A 15593-nucleotide genomic window follows, 5' to 3' on the forward strand; every position below is an offset into this window, starting at 1 on the left:
CACCCATTCAGCAGTATGAAGGTTTTGTTGATCCGGTACAGTTCCGTAAGTAGGAATAATCACCTGGTTCAGTTCCAAGACTAAAATAAACATAAAAATTAAAACATTTTAGCATTTTGTGTGGTAGGTTTTTTGGTTTTGTTTGTTTGGTTTGGTTTTTTTTTTAGTGTGTGTGGGGAGTTTTTGTTTGTTTTGTTTTTTATTTTATTTTTATTTTTAATTAATGGTTTGTGGAGAAACCACTTCATTGCACTTATTTAGTGTTTCAGAAATGGAATGACTGTGTCTCACACTTCAATTACAATCAGAAGGTGGCAGAGAACAAAACAGCATCCTGACCACTCTACAGTAATGCAAAGCATCCCTTTACTCTTATGTGCTATTTAGTGTTTCAGAAACTCTGTGCACGCTCTAGCAGAAGTTAAGTTTATCTTTCAGTGAATAAGGGTACTAGAACTGGCTCCACCTGCACAAATAACCCTAGCTCATGCTGACTGTACTTCTCAGGCAATAACAAATAACAGTACCAGAGAACTCTTCACAAGTCCTGGAATAGGTGTGGTAGATCACAGTGATACTGTACACTGTGTTATTCTATAACACATAACACATAACCTAAGAACACACCTATACTTCAATCAGTGTGTGTTGATGCCTCAGCTACTCCTCCCCCATTTCCCAACAGCAGTTAAAAGCTATCAACCTGTAAACCAAATTGGTTTCCTGAAAATGCAACATAAAAATGATCTTGTAAAGTATGCTGCTGCATGAAACCATTATCAAGCACACTGGGAAAACTGGAAACTACCAGTTCAAGCACCAGATAACACACAAATTCATCCTATTAAGGCTAATGAAAATAAGTTACAGAAGCTCTACAACTGCTGCAAGATTTAGTTTCTTCACAACTATTTCTGTGTCTTAAGAAGAAGTCAAATAACATCCTGAGGCTGAAGATAACATCACGTAGCTAAAGGGAGAAGGCTGCTTCCTGCCTATGCATGGCAGGCAGATGGATCCCATCTGTTATTTTCATATCCTTAAAACAGAGATATGTCTTAGCTAAGTCTGTCCTGCACTGAGGAATGGTCATGGATAACAATGGTACCTAAAAGTCAGTGTTGTCTGGAAAGGATAGCTTCAATGTAACAAAAAGTCTATAATACTTCAAGAAAATCCCCTAGCTCTAAAATAATCTAATCTATAGTACTTTTAGGATTAGATACAATGCCAGGACAAACATAACTGATATGCCTGGTTTTGTTTTGATTTGTGTTTTTTTGTTTGGTTGGGTTGGTTTGGTTTTGTTTTGGTGAGGTTTTTTTGTTGTTTGGGGGGGTGTGTGTTTGTTTTTGTAGGGGTTTTTTTGTTTGTTTGTTTGGGGTTTTTTTGGCTTGAAAACTTCATTGATATATGGCCAAATTCTCAAGCAAATTCAAGAGGCTTTTTTTTTTCACGGATGGTGATTATTTATACCAGCTGAAGATCTGTCAAAATACTTAGAGCACAACAAGCTTACTCTTTACAAATCAACAGAATTCTCTCATGGCATTTAAGCAGCTGAATTCTTCAGTTTAATAGAGTTTGGTAGGGACTTAGTTCCAGGTGTTGAGTTGTCAGTTCCCACATCTCTTCTGTGGTGATAGTATATGCTCCAAGGAGAAGACAAAAGCAAGTCCATGTATTTTTTCTGAAGCATTCGAGCCACAACCCAAGATCTGCCCAGTGGAATAATCAACATCTGTGAGCTATCAAAAACATTAAGATCTTCAGAAATGCTTCCCAGCATTTGAAAAAAGTGCAGGAAAATGCAGAGCAGTGCAGCACACAAACATCACATTGTGAGACCATAACATGAGGATTCAGAGGACAGAAGCATCTCTCAGCAGCTACTGCAAAATTGCTGAATATGTGGATCATTATGTTTTAATGGATTCACCTGAGACCAGGGTGAGAAGGGCAAATACATATTCTTGATGTCAGTGTAATGGGTATCCCCCCCACATTTGTTAGGGCATTCTTTATTCTCTATCTGGACACAAAGATATCCAAAGTGCTTCTGAAAACCCACAGAAGAGGGAATGTTTCTGCCCACATATAATAGGCAGAGGGAAGGAGAAATATAAGCATCTTGCTCCGAAATATAAACATTTGCTCTGAAATTCTGTGTGCCATTACACAAACTCCAAATATGTGGATAGAGACACAAAGACTTCTGTCAGGCACTGAACTGCAGAATCAGGAGCTAAAATCGCCTTTTTACTAAGTAAGCACACCCCCATCATTGCTGCTGTCCAGAAAACCCTTCAGACAGAAGTGAAGAGAAGGTTGAAGTGTGGAATTCACAGCAGGCAGAATAACTCCACTTATCCCAAATCCTGATGGATCTGAGGCTGGTCAGAAATATCCTTGAGAAATTTATATGTGAGTACAATTTGCTTCTGCCTCAGTGTCTCTGGCCAGCATATCTTCCACCTGATATGGTATCACGGAAACTTTATAATTTTATCAATAGTTAGCATCTTAACACATTTGTACTTGAAATAGTGCTCAGTACAGTCCCTGGGTCATTGTCCCAATGAAAAAACTTATACAAAAGGGACCTGTGACTCATTTTTTTATGGGACAGTAGCCCAGAACTTCTCTCAAGTTAACTACAGATTAATGTATGTGTGAAGCCAAAAATACAAAGCTTTGACACTACCTGAATATGTACTTAGATAAGATTCGTACTGGCTATGCCAATTTGTGCAGTTTTTAGCTGGAAGAGACCATTTTAGTCTCTCAAAAATACAGAAGTGGTACCTGTAAAAACTCAGCTGTGCCAGAAAAAGTTGCACCCACACGAAGTGTTTCTTATACCCAGAAAATCACTTCATTTATTTCTACCACCTCCCTGTGAGCATTATGGTAAAGTCAGTTTTAAGTATGGAGGAGAAGAAAAAAGTTGCAGCACAAAAGTTTGCGGCTAGACATTAGGAAAAGCTTTCTAACAGCAAAAACAGTAGAAGGAAGTGCCAGAGAAGGCAGGTGAGGTCATGTGAGATCTTCAAGATTAGAGATTATTCCATACAGATGTATTAAGTATCCTGGAACAATCTAGGCCAAGTTGAATCTGGCATGAACCTTGAGAGGATGGCCTAGATGAGCTTTTGAGGTCTTTCCCAGACCCAGTTTCTTCTGAGCGTAAGCTTGGTCAAAGTGTTCTTGTAGTTACAAAGGCCACTGTGATGAGATTTTATATTAAAATAATAATTCTGCTTACCTATATCTTCTTCAGAAACATTATCATTCCTGTTAATGTTTGGGTCAGAGTACATCAAGTGTAGATGTTTGTGCTATACCACCCAACCAAGTAAAGCAAAGAAGGTACAAGGGAACAAAGAAATCTACTGGATTGGTGGCAACATACTCAGATTATAATTGACTGATGCATCAAGTTCTATCTTCAAGCAATCTTGGCAAGATATGTTTTTGTCAGAACATGTAACCTAATTTCTTTGAATTGTAATTGTAATTTTGAGTGCCCCCTCAGTGATACCAGTTGGTCTTTGATCTAGTCCTCTCAAAAGATGCTGTCGTAAAAATTTTAAGTACTGAATATGTGCAAGCTACTTTACAAGAACATCTCTGTGGTATCTGAGCTGCCAACATATCACTGGTATTTCCAGCTGTCTGAACTGAGCTGTCAGCACATCACACTTACCTCAAATATACCTATTCAGAAGCACTATGTTAATCCCCCACTACTTCTTTATAACCTATGTATATCCCATGGTTTTGGCCAGGCCATGGGAGATGAATCCTGCTGTTGATTCTACCAGAGATTTATTTTATGACTTTTCTCTACAGCTTTTCTTTCTCAGAGGTGAGCAACCATTTTCAACTGGATTGAATAAAGAGCCTAAAAATCCCTTGATAGCCAACGCAAAATGTCTTGTCTTTTAATTATTTGATATTAACCGTGAATGGTTTTGCAAGTTCAGTGACTTCTCATTGAATAATTCAAATTTAAAGGCTTTAATGAACATTACTACTAGCAATCTCTACCTATTGCTATAGGTGAGAGGCTATGGCCCACTGATAGGTATGGAAGACACTCTCCCCTTGCAAGAAATACAGTTTCCTTGAGGTCTGAATAGTGAAATAATGAAAGCTGTTCAAAGCACAGGCAGTAGGGATGAAACAGGTTTTTTGAGCTTGTAAATTAAAAAGAAAGAGAATGGGGAGGGGGGAAAAAAGACAGCATCCAGAAGTGAAAAAAAAAGATGCTGCCCAAAAGAACATTAATGACAAGAAAATAACAAAAATATTGGATAAGCCGATGCTTGAAAAGATGGTCTTGGCTCTGTAACAAGGACATTGTCAAACATGCCTGAAGATGTTAAACTTTTTGTGACAAAGAAATTCTTGGCTATCATTGATTTCCTCTCAAATGAAAATAATTAGAGGTGAAAAAGGGCAGCAGCACTCTTGAAGCTTGTAAATCACTTACATTAAGACAAATAATTAGGAACCAAATTATTTTGAGAAGTCAAAAAGATTTTACAACACTAAACTCATAGTACCTGGTAATTCAACAAGCCTGCAAGGCATTGCTGAGAACAAGATCTCAGCCCTGGCACTGAACATGGATGGTATCTCATGAGCAATCATGAATGCAAAGCAGGAAACGATGCCTGAAATCCACAGGCTTTGCTGCTTTGCTATAGACATCATATCACCTCTTTTTTTGTAAAGTATTTTGTAAGAGTGCTGACTGTCTGTCACAGAAGTTTAAAAAAGTCTAAGTCCCAAATCCTTTTTTTAGAGGGTGAAAAATAAATTAACGGAACACTGTGCTCTCCTAAGTACAAAACTGATGTGCTCAAGAACATCCACTCAGCCCCTTGGTGAATTTGCCTGCAGCATGGAGTGTCTCCTCCACAAACAGGGAAGTTTACAGTACGGTTACAGAAAATGAGATGTTGCAGCGCTGGGGCACATACTCTTCTTACCTGCATTACCTGGCTCCACACACAGTGCTGTCCCACCACAGTGCGGGCGGAAAGCATAAGAGGGAAGGGTAGCAGGAATTACCAAAGCAGAACACTCTAGCTTTGCTCACAGCCCTGCCCTCGTGTAGCCCTGCCATAGCAACAACATTCACTGCACACAGAAATGGACAAATGTTAAGCACACAATTAGACTCACTTAGGTGTTTTGGGCCTCAAATAGATTGTGAAGAAAATTAGTATAATAACAAAATGTCTCACTGACTGGAAAATAACAGGAAATATTTACATGCAATTTGTATCTGAATTGACACATTTCCTGATACTGTCACCATGTTAGAAAAGAAAAAATAGTAAATAGTAAAGACTATGTGTTCTAATGAAAATCAAATTAAAAGATCATATCAGGTTTGCCACTGTGAGGCTCAGAGAACTGGATGGAGTCAGATTGTTCCCGTCTGCTGGGATAAACAAGAAGATCCAAAAGTTGTAGGCTTTGCCCAAATACTGCTTTCTAAGTAGAGCTGATTCTGCGTTACACGCCTCCTCAGAAAACACACAAAGACTGTGGTAATACCTCCCCATCTCAGCAGGCTGCAGTCGTGGTAGCAAAAGATCAGTCTCATGACATTGTCAGGCATGGCACACAAGAGGCAAACAAGCAAAGAGCCTCACCTCATAAGTACTGTCTCAGAAGCACGGAAAAGGCATGACATAACATACTAGATACGAACCGAGTCCTGGAATGAATGAAAACTACTCTGAAGCCCATCATCTAACCAAATTTGTACTGGTTTTGGCTGGAACACAGCAAAGTACAAACTACTAAGAAGAAAACTAACTCTATATCAGACAAAAGGAGGAGAAAGTCAAATTACTTTCACCTTATTTCACAAAAAAAAAAAGAACAAACTACTGCTGTCTAAAATAACACTAATGCTTCAGAGAGATACCATACCCAAGATAGGGTACCACGTAAAGAGAGGGCAATCACTGTATCAAAACTGTGGAAATAAAAATGAGGGGAGAGTGGGTCAATCAGTCTAAAGATCCAGTCATTCCTAAACACCTGCTGGGGACTTAAGAACATATAGCCTTCTGTCTCTTGCTGCAAAAATAATAAAATTATAGTGGATTTCCTGGCTTTTGGGGAAAGAAGGGGGAAGAGGAGGGGTACAAATTTATGCCATGTTGTTTTAAATACTCTAGAAGATTAAAAAGTGAAAAACTGACAACACAAAGGAGTTTCCCCACTGAGCAAAGATTTTGCTTTTCCAAATCTCTACAATTACCCAGAAAGCAAAGATACTGTTATAAGCACGACTACAAGCTCTGAGGTAATGAAAAAATAAAACTATGTATAACTTTATATAGTATAGAAGATAAATTATTACATATCAATAGTTAATGTATAGTGTATAAATTAATATATTAAAATATTAATAATTAAGATATCATACATAAAAGTTCAAATTAATCTAACAGCTATTCCTTAAAAAAAACCTATCAGAACAGATCACAAACTATTTTAAGGGGCTGATCATAGAACAAATATTTTTTCATTCAAATGTAAACTATTCAAGCCATATATATAATACTTGTTGAAATCAAGTGAAGCAAAGTAAAACCTTTGCAAAAGTCAAGTCAAATTTTTCTGGAAACAGAAACTGTTGGACTGATGTACTGGTTTTTTGAAAGCTACAGTATTTTGCTGGTGCAAAATATTTCTTTACTGTAGTTTTTTTCATATGTTCTGTTCCTTGTACAGGAGTACTCTCAGAGCTAACAAACTATTTAGGAATTGAAAAAGCAAGAATATGGATTTTCCTTTGAAAATATTTGAATCAAAAAAAGAAAGAGACAATGAGATCAATGGCTACAAAATAAAAATTAGTCAAGGCCATTAAGTTCCTTGAGCTACTTCCTTTGTTGAAAAAAATAATTTTAAAATGTAGGATATCCTCCTTATTATCAGGAACTTTTTGATGATTAAAGGTCTGTCTGGGTTGAAGTGACTTTTCCAGACTAGTGCTTCTCTGGGATACAGTCTTTTCTCCATGCACATATGAGAGCAGACATTATAAACACAAATTATCAATGGTTTCACCTCATTCCACCCAAGTACTGTAGGCTTGCGTTTAGTAGCATTCATTCTGTTAAGTTCAGTTCTGTGATTAGAATGTGTTTAAATTATTTTATTTCATATTTGTAGATTTCATTTGAAGAATACGTGCTACTGAACTCCACATTCTTCACTTTCAGAAAAGTTATGTATTTTAAATGAAAATTATTTTTATGTCAAACTATGGCTTATTTATACCTAATAAGAGATGTATACAGCTGCCTGTCTCGTTCTTTTATAGTAACCTGCAGTCTTACAGTGCATGAGAAAACTGGAGACAACCAGTAATACTAAAATGTAGTAATGCTAAAATGGCTTTCCAGTTGTCAATAAATTACATTCTTTGTGCGCTCACACAGTGCCGATCTTCAGGTATCATCAATCTAAAACCTAATCTATACCACATAATAAGAAGACATTGATTTTAATTTCAGATGCCCAAGCAAACCTAATATGAAGCTATAGCTAATACGAAGCCATGAAGCTGCAGGATCACAAAGGAAGTGAAATGGTTGTCTTGGAAGATGATTCTTTCTTGCTGGAAAGACTGTTCTTTCCATGAAGTTATCTTCTCTTACAGCTGTGCAAACAAAGGATGGGAACATGTGGTACGTGTTTCAAAATTAAATGCTCTTTCATGACTAACTCTAAACAGGAAAACATTCACTTGGGAATATAATAGAGGGTATTGCAAGTCTAAACCCCCAATGTCCTGAAAGAGCCAGTTCAGACTCAGGGTAGCTCACCAAAAATAATAAAGTAAGTAGCAGGCAGTTATAAAACAAGAAATTTGACTTTGTGGAAATGATTTTGCTCATAGCAGGGCCTAAATATTTAAGGGGCACTGAATTGGAATGTTTAAGGGGCTCAGTAACCAAATGGTCAAACAGTTCTTGTATGTTCAGCTCAAAGTGGGACAACTGCCTAAAACCTGTGGCAAAAATCCTAAAACATTTCAGTGAGACCTGGATCAGCCCCAACTTCAGTTTCTAAAACAAACACTGGGCTAATGACATTTTAGTTACAATTCTGTGATTCCAGAGTAATCAGCTGAAAAGCAAATGTTGGCTCCTGGTTTTCACTGCTGCAATGCATGCCAGAACCAACCTGGCTGCATCCAGTATGCATGTCTGACACTAGCTGACTGTAAATTACTGCAAAACTCAGTTGCTAATTGGAATATTTAAAACGTGTTTTCTGAAGCTAAATAATTTACCCACCTTCAGCTGAAATGGCTGTCAGAAAGAATTATTTTGGCTCTCATCTGTCAATATGCAATATATAGATAAACAACCTTTGGTTTTAGAATGTATTAACACATCTACCTGCTATAATTTTAAACAGTATTTGGTGTGCTTTTTCATTGTAAACTGATTGTATACATGGCAAACACCTAGCTCACTTTGTCAGAGTACAAAATAATGGAATAAAGTGACTAAACAGGCTTCAGACTGATAATCTTCTCAGACATTAATCTCAGGTTGGAATATGGGCAACAAATGAGTCTTCTAAAATTTTTCAATTAAAGCCTGCTTTGGTTTAATTATATATGGAATCAGGTAGCAAACTACTGTAATATTGACTGCCAAATGAGCCTGTTTCATGATTCATTCAACCTATGCCACATTCTTACAAACTGAGGTGTACATACATATATATTTTATTTATTTTGTTTGTTTGTTTTTAAAAACAGTGCAAACATCGTCATTCCTGCTGTGAAAAAATCAAGTTCTTAGTTTATAGGGTTAAGAAAAATAATGACCTCAGTTACATTAAGAACATAAGGGATCAGCTGGATTACTGAATCCAGCACCAGTTTACACAAAACTTTGATTTTCAGTTTTGTTAGTAGGTTCTGAGAGAAAATTTTCTTTACTTGGAATAATATATTTTAGTCTGAAAAAGGGATCAAGAAAGCCAGATTGCTGGTTTTCTGCTGCGGCAAATAAAATCCAGGTGGCAGAGGATGAGATACTGTAATTTTAAAAACCCAAAGGGCATTGGGACAGATCTGCAGAAAGTATTAGGCATATAAACTTCCAGATAAATTCCTGCTAATGTATTTAAAAGTGTTCAAGCAGATTGAGAGTTTTTAGGCCAAATTATACCAAACACAGCATATGGCCCTTAGTGACCAGAAGGAATCAATCAATTTTATTAATTGATACATCAATTAATACAGTTAATACTTCCCTTGCCTAATAAATTAAGTGCAAAATATTTCATAAATGCACTTTTTTCTTATGTATACAGCATATTTGAGACAACTAATAAGCATGTTTACATGTTGTTTTTCTCTATAGTTAATTAACTCTACTTACCAATAAGATGCATCTGTATACAAGTTCAGAGTAAATAGGAACTATCTAGTAGATAAGAAAGAAATTATCCTGCAACAAATGAAAAATCAGAGTAAGTCTGCATTGAGCTATATACTTGCTAAAACCAATGTGTGTCTATGGAATCAAAGATGTAGGCCCCTAAAACAGGATTAGGGAGTAACCAAATCATTCAGTTCCAGAAGTGCAAACCAAAATCACAACTTTGCGGCTGCCAGCTAACAGGAACTTCCTGCCTTGCTGTCATGCACTGTGGGCATTTCCCTAGGGGTCATTGGGCTCTCTTTGAAAGCCTTTAAAATAAAAATTCAGGTAACTACATATTACAAAATGTAAATTAAATCAGTAACTGCAATCATTCCACTTTGGTTAATACTGGTCTACACGGTAGAAACTGGTTTTCAGGGTTCTTTCAAAAAAGAGAGATTTATAGACAAAAAGGGCACGTAAACAGATCAGTGAGACTTCAAACTCAAACTCACAAACACTGAAACAGTCCTGGTTCAAGACTGTTTGTCATTGCTGAATCCTTATTTTAAAGAAGACAAAGGAAAGGACTGAATCCTGGTCTTTCTGTTTCGGAATGGTTTCTGACTACAGAAAAGGTAAAAGGTACACAGCAATACCACTTAATCTAGCGCAGGAGATAATGGTGGATTTTAAAGCAAAGGAAACAATTTTTCATTATAAAACCCAAACTATTCTTTTTTCTTCAGGACCCTCCCTCCTTTTGCATACAAGATGGGGCTGCAATGACGATGACTCCAGGTTTCACTAAATAAAACTTGTCTGTCTAGACCTTTAACTTACTTTTGCAAAAGACAGATAGTATATTGGGCTGTGGGAAGATGGAAAGGAAGAAAGATTATCTGATCATCAAAGAATTTGCATGTGGCCTTGAAGAAGTGGCCTGTGCTCCAGTTTCAGGATCTTATACATGTGATGCTGATCAAGTTGCTCAGAAAAAGTTTTGCCCAGCTTTTCATGGCAGAGTTTTCAAGCTAACTGCCCAGGTTGTTACTGCCAGGAAGCTCAGCACTTTTGCACCAGAGGTGGGCACTTGTCACTAGGAGAGACTATTTATAAGAACAGGTTTAGATTAGATATCAGAAAAAAAATTCTTTACTGTGAAGGTAGTGAGGCACTGGAACAAGTTGCCCAGAGAAGCTGTGGATGCCCCATTCCTGGAGGTTTTTTAGGCCAGGTTTGATGAAGCTCTGAGTAATGTGGTCCAATGAAAAAGGTCCCTGCCCATGGCAGAGGGGTTGGAACTAGATGATCTTTAAGGTCCCTTCTAACCGAAACCATTCTATGATTTTGTGATGAAGTATGGTGTGGTATTTGTAACAGCAAGATTGGGAAATGCTCTTATTTATGAAAAAAGCATTCCAAAGTTTTTGTCATTCATAAGCATTTTTCAGACAACTTTGTACAAAAAGTAGAGTTTATCAACCATAAACCCAGAATGGCGTTAAGATCTGACTGTACAAAAGTGATTGAAAATGAATTATTTTCTTGCAGCCCTACAGAAGGCGCATTCTAGGTATGCTTTCCAGTGGGATCTGGATCTCCCTGTTCAGTGTTTTGTCTTTGCACAACCCATTCAGAAGTGTTTTACATTCCCCACATCTTATCGCTTCCGTAGCCCGCATTCCTATCACAAGGGTCTGGATTCCTGAAACTCCAGGTCTGCCTAAAAACAGAGTTATGCAACCTGACACTCACATCCTTGTTGGATATAGTGCTCAACTGTGGTAAAAGCACCATAGAAACACAGAGGAGGAAAGGAATGAAAATATTCTGAGCAAGGCTTTGATAATTTGAGTTAAACAATGCTAGGAGTCATGCTCTTAATGAGGAAGATAAAAAGAAATCTGTAATTACTACCAGTTCACTGAATGAGGCAGTGGACTTAGGAGGAAAAAAAAACACTGATTGTTTAATTAAAAACTGTAACATGCATGAAAACAAATGGCAAGAAAATGGAAGTTGCCTGGGCAACGTTAATGCTGACATTGCCCAACTTCTAAATGCTTGACTTCATAACCTTAAAGTTAACATTTTTTAGACATAATATATTATTAGCTGCAACCAATTAGGGATGCTATGGCTCCTATTGGTAACCGGTAATATTTACATTTAAATATGGAGAAAGATTACTGCTGGCTATACTGTATTATTTAATTATACAGTCAGTTTAGAAACAAAATTATATCTGAAGTGTTTGAGAGATTCCCTTGAGCAGAAATGATGTAACAATTATTACTGCAATTTAGCATGACTAAACTTTGCTGAAAGTCTAGAATTTCACCTAATCAGGCAATTTGATTTGTGGTCCATATGTAGGAGCACTCTGTGCTGCTGCAGAGTAATTTCAAAATGCACTGCAAGAAAAGTAATCATAATAACTGTAGACGCTTCTTCTCATGGATCAAACTTATTAAGTTTTAAAAGTCAGTTCAGAATAATGTAATTAGCGTAAATTCAGCACCATGATGGAAAAAACCACAACCAACCAGCATGTTTTAGCTTATTACAATCACCATGAATAAAAGTTCTGGTTTCTGCTGAAAATTCAATTCATGATGCCCATCAACTACAGCTGAGTAAGGTCTGACAACTTCATGCCAGACAGCTGTGGCTTTGAAGCCACAGAGGTTTCTAAATTACTTTCTGGGAAAAGAGGCATTAACAAGAAGGATGCGTGTGTGCACACAGCTTTCTAATAACAGTAATGTGGGCAGATGATGGAAAATAAGAATATGCTCCCTCCTCCTGGCATTGAAAAGTCCATTCTTCAACTAAAGTTAAAATTTAACTAAAGTTAAAAAATAATAAATGCATGTGAAAATACCATCTTAACAAATCTGTACACAAATACATTTGGCAAACATGAAGGCAATAAAACAAACTCCAAAGTGATCCCTAGACATTTTTCCCCAGACTTTGAGAACCTGGAAGTAGAAGGAGGTAAGATTTCAACAGTCATTACAGTCCCCTAACAAGACAAGGATGGAAAAAATGCAGAGGGAGAAAAAATGGAGAGAGAATGTCATACTGGAGGTCCTGGTCATCTCAGTCCCTGGTAAAGAGTCCCCACCTTTAGGTGATGTGAGTGCATTAATCAGGTACTGCATATCTACCAGACCAAGCCTTGAGATTAGGCAGGGTTGACAATGCTATAAACTTTCCAAGGTAATGCCACCATCAGACTCCACCTTTGGCTGTAATCAGCCTCTTATTGGGCTGGGTGATCTGTAATCTGACTTGTGAGCCCAACTGGTGGCTTATCCTTTCTGTTAGATGAGGAAGGAAACAGTCTACTGCCTTGTGGTCATTCAGCTGCAGGGCTTAGCACTAGTTCCTGGCTTTTGTCCTTGGACAGACTGCCTGCTTCCAGTCCTTGACTTTAAATTACAGTGGAGTCACTGGCCTACAGCTTGCCTTCTGTCCGTGTTCTTGCCTTGCCTTTTCACCACTAAGGGAATACTAAGGCTGTTCACCCCAAGGTCAGTGGTCCACATACCCCAGCCTCCTGGCACCAAGAGAATTCAGCGCTGCTTTGGGTCAAAACCACCATTCAATATTCTGAAGTGTAAGATGAGGGCACAGAGGCAGGGAAGGTCCCACAGTATATGATCAGACAAAAGTAGTATATTTTTGGTTTAGATCATCTTAAATGCTTTTGAAACTGCAACTGCTTCTTACACTTGACACTGGGAAGAGTGTTAAGAAGGAGGAGCAGCAAGTTTTTAATCACCTCCATTCCATGAGGTGGCACATTAGAAATCTTCTCAAATATATTACAAAGTACTACATGCCCTGAGGCAGATGTCACAGATACCTGAGAAAATGTGTGAACAGTGCTGCACACGGGACAGCGAGAGATTTTTGACTGCTTGACGTGCAATGATGTTAATAATGTATCAAGTATCTACCTTAAGATTTGTGCTTATAAGCAATACATATAGGAGGATTATTCTCTGGGGAGTGTCATACTTCAGATTTCAGTATGCTCATCCACCACCATTGTGAACAAGTCTTTCAGACTAAGAACAGCGGAAGCAGCTTTAGACCCAGCAAAGTAAGCACGTGATAGTCAGTCCTGAAGGGCCATTTCTAGTTTTCTCTAACAACTGCTGCACCTTCATAGAAAATTAGCCATCCCAGAATGAGTAAATTCACTCTAGGAACCTGCCAGGAAAGAATACGGGTGCATTTAAAAGTACAAGCCTCCTTTTGATTGGCAGAGAGAATAAAAATATGAAAAATAGGTATTTTGATAGCTTATCTCAGGAGGAAGCAAAAGAACTCAGGGCTATAATGACTGATGAAAATTACTAGCTTTGATTCTTAGATACCATTCAGCTATAACAAAACCATGCAGCAAGAATAATGAGGAAAAAGCCAAACAGAAATTATCTTTTTTTCCTCCTATCTCACCTACACCACAGTGTAATTCCATGAAATCTTAAAAAAAGCCCACAGAGGAGGAAATGAAAGCTCTGCTTTGGAAATCATGGAAAGACATTTTACTCTGATGTCTATAAAGAATCCTGCTAAATTGTTTTATGATGTTATGACCATACCAGATGCCAATAACACAGGAACAATCACAGGCTGTGCTTGTTTTGTACAGCACTATAGATCTTTATGAGAGTACAACCAGTGCTGAGCAACCCAGCAATATCACTCTTCACAACCCCATTGCCACAGATTCTAATCCATTTCTTCAAAACTGTGGAATTGAGGAGATGCAAAAAATCAGTTTTCCAATGAAAAAAACCAAAACCAACAAGCAGCCTCTACAGAGCTGTTTTTCATTTAAGCTGAGGTAAGACTGCTTACACGCCTCATTATAAAATAGGGAAAATGCAAGTATGATGGGCTGTTAGGAGGCTAGGACCCTTGGTATTGGCTGTGCTGAGTTTTGTTCTGTTTTTTAAGAGGAGACAACAGTGAATTTACTGCAGATTCTGGTTTTTGTGTCAAAGGTAAGAAGAATGACCTTTTGAAATGTGTGAATACAGCTCTTAGACTGTAAGACAAGAAGACACCAGTGAAGTCATCCAGTCTGATCCCTGTAACATAAGCCAGAAGATTTCATCTCCAGATTTTCATTTAGTTTAGTATCTGCAGCCTGGAGCAATACAGAAACATGAAATCACTGAATGACTTCTCTGTTCCTGCTTGCTGCAGGCTGACACTTCACCTTTGCAGTCTGGAGCTGAGGAGCATCTTATGCCACTTCTCAGTGACATTTCTCTTCTGCATGAGCCAGATCTGTTAATATGAACTCAAACTTGACATTCCAGAGGTCAAGAGAATGACTGGCCCTAAAAATGACACAATAAAACTGCAAAGAAAATAGTGAAGGATATGAAAAGAGCTGAAAGATTCATCATGAAAGCAAATAGGACTTCTCTGGTGTTTATTTTTGCATGCAAGGTGTTCCTAAGGAACATCCTGATGAGAAGAATGGTTAATGGGTTTGTTCAGTGAACTGTACACAGAGAGAGACACAGAAGCTCTTCTGATGGACACATTTGTTCTTAGAGCTCAGGATAAACATCTATCCCCAAAGAATTTAATTAAACTCTCCTCCATTCAAAGAAAAGGAACAAAAACAAAGACAAGGATACACCAAGCACAACTGATAAACAGAGTATTGTTGTTTAGACAGATATTTGTGCTTTCATCATGAATAGCTTTGGAAAATAAACAACTGAAAAAAAAACCCCACACTGAAAAAAACCCACTCGGAACAGCAACCACCAGTCTCTGGGGACAGAGATTGCAACATTTACACACTTAAATAACTTCATGGATGCTGCTGGTTCCACTCATCTGAAAAGGATCATTCTCATGTTTGTGTCACATTTGGCTTGTACTATGTGCCTACATAGATCAGTGCACAGAAAGGAGATGCAGCCTGATACCTTAGAAGTTTATGGTGTGAGGACTACAGGAGCAACCTGCAGGTAATCCTGTAAAAATCAAGATTCCTACCATGGGCTGAGACAAGTATGTGAGACTGTGGCAATGTAACAGCTATCAGAAGCACTACTTGGGCACAAACTTCATAAAACCTCATTGGTTGTTTTTTTTCTGAGAAATTTCAGACAAGTTGGTGAGATC

At 37.8% G+C, this 15593-nt stretch overlaps 1 protein-coding gene across 6 annotated transcripts in view; it reads right to left on the reverse strand.

The window, feature by feature from the left end:
* The window catches only part of ANO6 (anoctamin 6), a 128067-nt gene that overhangs the window by 100448 nt on the left and 12026 nt on the right, over positions 1–15593 (reverse strand). For all 6 annotated transcript variants that reach the window (XR_007905930.1, XM_051795779.1, XM_051795780.1 and 3 more), the window contains exon 2: positions 4–80. Coding sequence is in view for 4 of the 6 variants with exons in the window: in XM_051795779.1 (XP_051651739.1) it covers positions 4–80 (77 nt within the window). In the remaining 2 variants the exon portion in view is untranslated. The remainder of the gene's footprint in view (positions 1–3; positions 81–15593) is intronic.

Source organism: Manacus candei, unplaced genomic scaffold, assembly GCF_025592945.1.
Source record: "Manacus candei isolate 608988 ecotype Guabito, Panama unplaced genomic scaffold, ASM2559294v1 h1tg000043l, whole genome shotgun sequence".
NCBI lineage: Eukaryota > Metazoa > Chordata > Aves > Passeriformes > Pipridae > Manacus > Manacus candei.